Here is a 10,010-nt window from a genome sequence, read left to right on the forward strand (position 1 = left end):
GTCCCTCATCCCTCGGCCTTTTGCTGGTCACAGCAGCCCTCCAGACAGGCCTCCTGAGGGGCCACCGGCCCAGGCGGGTGGTGGCAACACCGTGAGGGGTAAAGCGGCGCCATTTTGCCCCTTCACCTGGCTGCCAGCGCCAGCGCGTGCGATCAAGCTCCTGCTGAAAAAGCCATAGGAAATCGTTCCAGCTACACTGACAGCCTTTCCTTATGTTTAGCTTAGCAGACTTTCAGCACATTCACTCCCTTTTCTGTTCCTTTTTTTTTTCCCTTAAGACAAAAACAAGCAGAGTGCAAAAGAGCCGCAAACCCGCTGGGATGTTCTGAGCCTTGGCCCAGGCTGAGGGGAGGCTGCCTCTGGCCGGGGCTCAGCGGGCGGCTCTCTGGGACAGCCATTTCGGCTCCGGGGCGGTGTGAGGCCGTCTGTGTGTGGCTGAGGGCAGAGCAGAGCCTCTCCACCTCCGCTCCGTGCCCGGCGGCAGCGGCATGGCGCTCCGGGGAGCCTGCCTGCTCCTCTGTCTCCTGTCCCTCGCACACATCTCCAGCCAGCAAAACGCCAAAGCCCGGACAAAACCAGCGGCTTCCAAGAAAGGTAAGAAGCCTCACACCTTCTCTGTGAGGACATCTCACGGGGCTTTGGGGGGATGCACTTAGCCCAGTCGTTTGGGTGTTTATCTGTGCTCTAATGAAACTCTTTAGAAAGCATTAAAAAACCTAATAAAGTGTCTTTTTTTTTCTCCCTTCTTCTTTTCTCCTACCCTGTGGGAATGCTTGGGGAGTCCTGTAAAAGAGTGAAGATGTTGACATGTTTCTGGTGGGTTCCTACCTGGAGTTTCAGAGGGCAACACGTTTCTCATGTTAATCTCTAAGGTTCACACCCAAACCTTTCATCCACTAAAAGCCTGTTTCCATGACATCCCCCTACCCCTCCTCATTCATTTTTTTTTCAGAAGCAAATAAGTGACAGATGACAAGCTGCTGTTGATTTGGAGACAGGAATAGGTAGATAACAGATAACATGTTAAATACCAACATGGATCTTCATTTAAAACACTTCCCTTGGGTACGGGTCAGGCTGTACCTGAGCTCTGACTTCTCAGGCTTACCAGAGCATGCCAAAACATGTGTGAGTTTCCTTTTCCCTACTGCTTTTTCTTCCCTTTCCATAATTTGGGTTTGGTTTTATTGCCACTATCCCATCCTTTCCCCCTGTGACTCACAGGAGAAGGCAGGTAGGGAAGCAGCTTGCATTGTATCCAATGGCAATCATGTGGGTTTGGACCTGCTTTCCTGCTTGGAATGAAACAGGGAGCAAGGAAGAAGCATCCTAGGAATTCACTTGGCTGGGCTGCTCTCTAGGCTCAGCCAGTGGCTATTTTTGTCAGATCCCATCCTTGAGAAAGTGTTCCTTTTTTATTAGATCTTTCTATGAAATCACAGCACAGCTGCTTATTCCACATCTTTAGTCTGTGTCTGATTGCTAGAGAAAAATATACCCCTCCTTGGGCTCATGTGGGGTACAGACATGCACTGCACTCACTGGAGGTACCAGGAGAGATACAGTTCTTAGAGAAACCTTTTCCTCCCCGTATCACTACAACCACTGTTTGTAACCCATTGGTGGCGAGAAAGGTGAGAGAGAAAAAGCACCTTTTTGACAGGAAAATTGGGCTCTGATTGAAAAACATTTGAAGTGAGGAGGAGCTTTCCTGAAAATCAAACTGTCTGGAACAGCTGGTGGCAATTTTTATTGAGAGCTTGGGAGTTTCTTTTCAAAGGAGAGGTCAAGATGTCTGTGGGGGGGAAAGGAAAAAAACCCAGCAACTTGACATTTTTTGGTCAGCCTTTACTGGAAACACTTCTTATGCTGCTTTTTACAAATGCCAGGGATGGAGAAAGAGGGAGGAAAGCACTAAACCCCCCCTCTCCCATGAGGCTCCTCTTTGCCCCAGCCCCTTGCCACATCCAAGCACTCCTGCCCCGCTGCTACAGGGGCCCAAGGCTTTGCAGGATGACCCCATCCCATCCCCATCCCAGGCCCCAGCACCTCCCTCTTTGCTCACCCCCTGCCCTTTGCTGGGGAGGGTCAGGCAGGGTGAAGCCACTGGAGGGTTGGGGTGTTTGGCTGGTCTTATTTTAATCTGCACAGCCAAATCCCAAGTTAGAAAAGAAAATGGTGATTTGAGCCAAGCTTTTCCTATTTTTTCACTTTTGTTTTGCTTTTTCCTTTGTTTGATGGTTTTTTTCCTCTTTTTCTTTTCCCCCTAAATGATTGCTTACATTTGGATCTGCTTCAGAGCAAAACCAGTGCTGTTTCAACATGGAAAAGCCAAACCATAGCATTGAGAAAGTGCTGAGACAGCACATTCACTTTGCCTGCTCTTGGGGTTTTTTTTCCTCCCCTTAAATTGCTCTCCAGTGGGTTTTTTTTTCTTCCAGATGCAGCAGTTCAGCAAACTCTCCCTGAGCCCTGATGTCTTGGGAAGCAGGTGGGATTTGCCCTTCTCCAGTGGCCCCTAGTTTTGATGTGCAGGTTGGGGATTCACTGGCCCTCGGTCACAGGCCAAGGGGCAGGGTTCTGGGGGCACAGGAGTGAGCATCTTTGTGTAGCTCTCACTCTCATTTTTAAGGTAATTGGAGATTGAAATCAGAGTCCAGATGCTTAAATCAGTAAATAGTGACCGATGTGGGCTCCACTCCTAGAATCATAGAATCATTTGGGTTGGAAAACGACTTTAAGATCCAGTCCAACCGCTGCCCTCACACTGCCAAGCCCAGCACTAACCCATGTCCCTCAGCACCTCAGCTGCACAGCTTTTAAATACCCCCAGGGATGGGGACTCCTCCACCTCCCCGGGCAGCCTGGGACAGGGGCTGACAACCCTCTCAGTGAAGAGGTTCTTCCTAATCTCCAATCTAAACCTCCCCTGGTTCGACTTGAGGCTGTTTCCTCTTGTCCTATCACTTGTTACTTGGGAGAAGAGACTGACCCCCACCTCACTACAGCCTCCTTTCAAGTAGTTGTAGAGAGTGCTGATGTCTCCCCTCAGCCTCTTCTTCTCCAGGCTGAACACCCCCAGCTCCCTCAGTAACTCCTCATCAGACTTGTGCTCCAGACCTTTCACCAGCTTAGTGGGGGACAATCACTTCTCTGGTCCTGCTGGTCACACTATTGCTGATACAAGCCTGATGCTGCCTAAAATTTTGGTGTAATCTTGTAATCTGTGTGCCCTCTGAAAACACCTGTGACCATTTACACTGATATAAACCCAGCACAAGTGTGTTGAGTCCCTTCCTCTGAGCCAGAGAACAGGCTGCAGTACAGCACACAGCTTTTGGAAGCCAGGCTTTCAAACCAACAAACTATCACAGCCCACATTGTCTCCTTTTCATCTCTCCTGCTGCTCACAGTTATAGGCACACAGGGCTGGCAGCATTGGCATGGCAAACCCCAGCTGCAATAGCCTTCACCACGAGCCTGGAGGAAAAATCAGCACAGAGACAAAAGCCTCTGGCAACACAACAGAACAACTCGATGCCTGTTGATATAGCCATGGCTTTTGCTTTGTAGCTCAAGTGCAAATTAACCACTCACAGCTCTCCCCTTGATGTGCTGATGGAGGAACATCTTGTGGCCCAGGATTTGGAGAGAAGGTGGCAAAAAGGGACAGGGCATACACATGGCAGGTACCCTCGTGATGGGAACTTGCTAGCAAACCCATCTGGAACAAAGGAGCTGCTCCAGCAAGACTCATTGGCAGTGTCCTGCCATGTGCCTTGGATGTTACTTAAGCCTAAGCAATGTTTGTTCTGCTGTAGGACAGGCTTGCATGGAAAAGAACCAAAATGGCATTAGTTAGCTCCTTCCTACCAAGTGTTTTCATCAAAGGCAGCAAAATAGTAGCTAGTGCCTCACTGTTAAGTAAAGCCATTAAAGTTAACTGAGCAATGAGTAAAGCAGCTTAATGCCCTCCTCCTGATGTGTCTGGCTTCTCATATTCATGGCACCATGTAATCTTCAGGGTGATGGCTTTGGTCCCATCCAAGCTGCTTCTCCACTTGCCTTGGCTCTATGCCTCAGCTCCTTGATCTTCGAGGAAGCCCATCCTGCTGCTTTCATGGGCAATTCCTCTCACCCCATGAGGGCTACTAGGTGTTTACACCAGGCAAAGTAAAGCAAAAGAAGCAGCAGAGATAGCATAATGAGTACAAAGGCCTCAGTGTCTGATCTTCCACCACCTCTGAGGTGCAACAGTCCTTTTGCTCCCAAACAAGGAGAAATACAGGCACTGATCAATAGATGCTTATGCTCCTTCCTTGGTTTCTCCAACAGATGGTGTGAGCCTCAAAATGATTGAAGACCTGAAGGCCATGATTGACAACATCTCTCAAGAGGTTGCTCTACTGAAGGAAAAGCAAGCACTCCAGACAGGTAAAGGACTTCATGGCTTTTGCTTTGAAAAAGGAGCTGCTTATAAAGCATCTACAATGGTTGAGAGGGGGTCAAAACAAAATGTGGTATTGCTGTAGCTCCTCCAGGCAGCTAAAGCTCCTCAGGCAGTTAATGACGAGAGTTGTACAGCATGTGGCCTGCTGAAGCTCCCTGTTTCTAAAGCTGTGGATATTTCAAAGACATTAAGCCAGGTGTTTTCCTTTATGAGTTAGAGGGATGTGTAATGAATTAGTGTGTGCTTTAGTCAAATATATCTTGCTCTTTTGCCTGAACTTCAGTGAAATGGTGCCCTGGTCTCTTATCCATCCCATGGTGTTGCCCAGGGAAGCTCACTGGAGGTCAGTCCCACTGTGCTCCATTGAACACATACAGAGGATAGTCCCAAAATGTCCATTCTCCAGCCACTACAGTTGGTGCAAATCCCACCAACATCGATAGGAGCGGGATTGGCAGAACACAAAACAGAAATGAGATGGAAATGCAACTTCAGGAGAATTTTCTCCTTAAAAGGAACACAAGCAAAATCAAGGCTTTAGTTCTGAGCTCTCAAGCTTTGAGATGAAGTTGGTTTGCATGGCAGTGTGTGGCTCTGATTAGTTATTGTTTGGCTGGAGCACCCTGTGCTCTCAGGATTCAGAGCTTAAAAACAAAATAAATCACTCTTGTTAACAATAAAATCAGAGGCAAGTAGAAATTTCCTCTGAGGACCTCAAACTATGCAAGCACAACACTTCTGATCAAAGCTGGTTAAAAAAAGAGACCTTTTTCTCATCTTGCATGATTAAGACGACTGAGTTGCCATTGCAGACTTTTCCCCAAAGCACTCCAACACTCGGCGGCGCCCCTCACAAACCTTGCCTCCAACAAACCCCTCGGGGAGAGTGCAGCAGCAGTGGGGAAGAGCAAGGCCAGGGGAAGGGCAGGAGGACCATGCTGTGCATCTCTGCAGCAGCAGAGCCCAGGGCTGGTGGCAGGGGCACCCCTGAGTCCATTTTTCCAACAATTTGGAGATGAGGAGGGCATGTGGCCAAGAAGCCAATGGCAGCCTGGGGGGCATCAGGAAGAGTGTGACAGCAGGTTGAGAGAGGTTCTGCTCCCCTTCTACTGTGCCCTGGTGAGGCCTCATCTGGAGTCCTGTGTCCAGTTCTGGGCTCCTCAGCTCAAGAGGGACAGGGAAGTGCTGGAGAGAGGCCAGCACAGGGCCATCAAGTTGATCAGGGGACTGGAACATCTTCCTTATGAGGAAAGGCTGCAGGAACTGGGGCTGTTTAGTCTGGAGAAGAGGAGACTGAGGGGGCATCTCATTCATATTTATAAGTATAGAAACGGTGGGTGTCAGGAGGTTGGGGCATCACTTTTTCTTATTGTATCTTGTGACAGGACAAGGGGTGATGGGATGAAGCTGGAACACAAAAAGTTCCATTTAAGCATAAGGAAGAACTCTTTCCCTGTTGAGGTGAGGGAGCCCTGGCCCAGGCTGCCCAGGGAGGGTGTGGAGGCTCCTTCCTTGGAGATCTTCAAACCCTCCTGGACACTTTCCTGTGTGACCTGATCTAGGTGGAACCTGCTTTGGCTGGGGGGTTGGACTGGATGATCTCTAAAGGTCCCTTCCAACCCCTACCACTCTATGGTTCTATGTTGTCCCCTGGGTAGGAGGGCTCAGGGCCCCTGGTGCTCCTGTGTTGCTGAGGGTCACTGCACAGCCTAAGAAACAAAACTTGTAGTTTGGCTGCAGCGTTTGCTGCCGCCGCCTCTTCCTGGGCCCTGGATTTAAAACCAACTCCCTTTCTGTCTTCTTGTTCTGTTTGCGCTGTAACCTCTTCAGTTTGCCTCAAAGGCACCAAGATTCACCTCAAATGTTTCCTGGCATTTTGGGAGAGAAAGCCGTACCACGAGGCCAGCGAGAACTGCATCTCGCAGGGCGGCACGCTCAGCACTCCCCAGAGCGGGGAGGAGAACGACGCGCTCTACGACTACATGCGCAAGAGCATCGGCTCCGAGGCCGAGATCTGGCTGGGCCTCAACGACATGGCGGCCGAGGGCAAGTGGGTCGACATGACGGGCGGCCCCGTCCGCTACAAGAACTGGGAGACTGAAATCACCACCCAGCCCGACGGCGGCAAGCTGGAAAACTGCGCGGCCTTGTCGGGGCCCGCCATCGGCAAGTGGTTCGACAAGAAGTGCAAGGAGCAGCTGCCCTACATCTGCCAGTTCATGATCGTGTAGCCATGCTGGGCCGAGGATTGGCGGCGGATTAGAGCATTTCGTTTGGCCACGTCCAGCCCTGTTAGCAGCTGCATCTTTCTTACTAAGGCACAGGTTCTAGGCCTGGTTTTTTACACGGGGAGTTTATCAGGATGGCTCGGTTGTTTCGGCAAAGAACCGCTGAGGCAAACAGCTGCGTCGGGCCTGTCGCTCTGCAATGGCCTTTCCCATCTTGCTGAGTTTTGCTGGGATGCCAGCGTAGCTACTTCCTGCCTTCTCCTCCAGCCTTTGCTTCCCTGTAAGCCCTGGCAGCCATTCTTGGGAGCTCCTTGTTCCTCATAGTTCCCCGAGTCAGGCTCCTGAGGATCAAGGTCTTATCTTGGGAATTACTCCTGCTTTGTGGTGAGAGCTACAATCGGGCTTAGTGGCTGAGTACCAGCTGCTCGACAGCTTGTCCAATTAGTCCAGTTATGTGCCTGAACAAATTAGCAAGTAACAGGCATGGGTTGACTTACTGAGAAGGAGGGTGTTCTTTCCAGCAGCATTCCCTGCCTTGTTGCTCCTTTTCTCATCAGCCAGAAGCCAGTTTCACTGATTTTTTTTTAAATAGCCCATCAGTAGGTCTATTGATGCTCCAGCATCATGAGGGAAGCAGTGGGGACTCGCAGCATAGTCAGTCAAATACACTCTTGGACATAGAAGATGAAAGCATTACAGAAATAACAGAAATTAGGGAGTAGCTAAGTGAGGAATATGCTGCCATATACAAACCATGTGTGTTTAAAAATGAACCCTGGGACAACTCACTTCAGCAGCTTTAAGAATTCTCTGACCTAAGTGATGGAAACCCAGCTGAAATAGTCCTGTTTTTATTGGTCCAGGCACAGTCCTCAGCAAACTCCAACCTGAAAGAAGAGATTGAAATAAACAGCAATGATGGGAAAGAAGTGCAGGCTACCCTGACAGCTTAACAAAGCTTTGCTGGCTGTTGGCCTAAAGATACCAGCAGTTCTTTGCAATCCAGTGCTTGGTAATAACTCCTCCAGCTTGGGTCACATCCCCTGCGCTGCCAGCTCGGGGGTATTAAGACACGATGCTCTTGGGAAGCCTGTGGGAAATATACTTCAGTTTGATGCTTTGTTTAAAAAGAGCCTGATGGTGGGTCTTCCAAGATGTTGAAGGGAGCCAAGCTGGAGGAATCACACACAGACAGACACACACACACAAAAGCAGAGTGCACACTTCCAAGGCTGTCACTATTGCCAAACGCTCCGCTGTTCAAACGACTATCAAATAAAATATATGTAGAGAGCTTGCTGAAGGAATGGAATAGTGTCATTGTGATTGGAGTGCTTTCTCCTCCTTGCATTTCTCTTCAGAGAAGGTCTTGGGATCTGTGAGAGGGTCAAACATATCAAAGGCAGAGGGGAAAATCACACAGCGAGAGCCTCTTGCCCTGTGATATGGTTTAGAGGATTCCTCCTGCCCCGTCATTGGCCCAAGTCACACGCAGGGAATCCTTTTATAGGAAGATTAGATCTCCTTCCTCCCCTGGCTGCTAGGAAGTTTGACTCTGAGCCAACTCAGAAGAAAGGCCCTTCCCTTACCTCTGTTTTACAGCAGCAGGGAAGGTGGCAGGTTGGTCACAGCATGGAGCCAGCACTTCCCAGGCTGCTTCCAACCTCCCCCGCAACCAACAGAGCTGCAGCGGCAACGAGCATCCCTCTCCTCTCCCCACTCCGGTGTTGACAACTTCTCCCTCCTCCTTTTCCTCCTCTTCCTCCTCCTCAGCATCCCATGAAGGAGAGAAGACCATGTATGAAGAAGACAGTGCTTTGCACCAGTCGGGGAGGTTTCCATTGCTGCAGAAGTGCACGTGAAATTAAGTGTCCTTTGCACAAGAGGCCAACCCTACCCTGAGCTTTACTCTGGACCCTTACCCTGAAGGTTTCCAAGGCTCTTTGTTGTAGGTCATGGTTACACCCTACAAGCCAGTCTGTCTCAATATGTGAACCCTTTACTCCCCTTGGCAGACAATCCCTCCATGTTCTGAGACACACAGGAATGCAAAGCAGCAAAGCTGGAAGTGTTGCTGTCTTTGATCCTGAGTGGTCATAAACCACAAGGTCTCAAAACATGAATATGTGGTCAGAGAAACAAACAGAGAGCTTGTATGGGAGGAACTAAAGAGGGGTGAGGTGAAAGCTCCAGACACTGGCAATGCTGAGCTTCAGGGAAGATGCAGGTGCTGTAGCTGCACCATCTCTGCATGCAGTGAGTCTGAGAAGCAGCTGTGGACATTGATGCCAAAGGATATTCCCAGGGAGGGCATTAAAGAATCAATCTGTCAAAACATAGAGGACAGCAAGTTGCTGTCAGCAGATTTCTTATTGGCATCCTTTTGCTCTCTATTTTCCCGTAGCTATGCCCCTGCCAGCACCTTCACAGGTCTTCTGCTCTTCTGAAGCTGGGGGAAGCACAGGGGAGGATGGCTTTGCTCCTGCTGGAGTAGTTGGACCCAGAGGAGGCCACAACTGACCTCTCAGTTTCAGGGTTGCATTTCTGAGTTGAATATCATTCCACATGCTGCTTCTCTTACTGTACATTGTCAGCTACACATTTGCCTTTAAAAGCCAAAGAAAAAGAAAGTCCAGAAGATTCCTCATCCTTGCTTACCACAGCACCCTCTTTATGGCCAGCTCTGCATTCTGTGCTCACAAAACACGGAGTGCTGGGGTGGAGGAACAGGGGACACTGGCTGCCTCCACTCCAGAGGGGCCTGACTCAACTGGCTGGAGCAGATGTGGTCCATCTGCTGGCAGCGGGGACAAGCATCCCTTTATTTGATCTTCCATTAAATCTTTGTGTCACTCAAGCCAGAGAGGAGCATCTGCTGTCCACAAAGTGCAGTCTCAACCAAAGGGCACGCAGGCTAATAGAAAGAAACCTCAGCTCTTCCCCAAGAAAAAGAAGCGATGGGCATCTGAAATGCCCTACTGCAATCTCACACAGACCTCGTGTCGTTAAAAGAGGAACTGTGGGAGACCTTGTGCCACTGATGGTGCTGCTCAGCTGCCTATGGCTCTGTAACACAGCAAAGTGAAGCATGAAGAGGAAAAGTTACTGGGTAAGCCCACAGAAGTGTTACCCCAGTGCTACACCATCTACAGCTGACTTTGACAGAGCTACCCAATTGATTGCCCCAACCCCAATGCACCAAGGTCCTACAACCACAGGCAAAGGACCAAGGGGTTAGAAGGAAAATGGTCAACCATGAACCAGGTAATACCTTTCTGGAGCATCCCTTTGAGCAAAGGCCAGAACAATATGCTGTTAACACACCTCAGGGG

At 49.7% G+C, this 10,010-nt stretch overlaps 1 protein-coding gene across 1 annotated transcript; it reads left to right on the forward strand.

The window, feature by feature from the left end:
• Positions 1-294: 294 nt before the first annotated feature.
• On the forward strand, positions 295-7,985 carry CLEC3B (C-type lectin domain family 3 member B). Its single transcript, XM_061996546.1, has 3 exons — positions 295-594; positions 4,336-4,434; positions 6,281-7,985. The coding sequence occupies exons 1-3, from the start codon at positions 489-491 to the stop codon at positions 6,679-6,681; spliced, it is 606 nt and encodes a 201-aa protein (XP_061852530.1). The 5' UTR covers positions 295-488; the 3' UTR covers positions 6,682-7,985.
• The last annotated feature ends 2,025 nt before the right edge of the window (positions 7,986-10,010 follow it).

The sequence above is a fragment of the Colius striatus genome, chromosome 5, assembly GCF_028858725.1.
Source record: "Colius striatus isolate bColStr4 chromosome 5, bColStr4.1.hap1, whole genome shotgun sequence".
In the NCBI taxonomy this organism is placed as follows: Eukaryota; Metazoa; Chordata; class Aves; order Coliiformes; family Coliidae; genus Colius; species Colius striatus.

Coding starts and splice junctions, on each gene's coding strand:
- CLEC3B (XM_061996546.1), top strand. CDS start 489: ATGGCGCTCCGGGGAGCCTGCCTGCTCCTCTGTCTCCTGTCCCTCGCA. Junction 595..4,335: donor ACCAGCGGCTTCCAAGAAAG/GTAAGAAGCCTC, acceptor TTTCTCCAACAG/ATGGTGTGAGCCTCAAAATG. Junction 4,435..6,280: donor AAAGCAAGCACTCCAGACAG/GTAAAGGACTTC, acceptor TAACCTCTTCAG/TTTGCCTCAAAGGCACCAAG.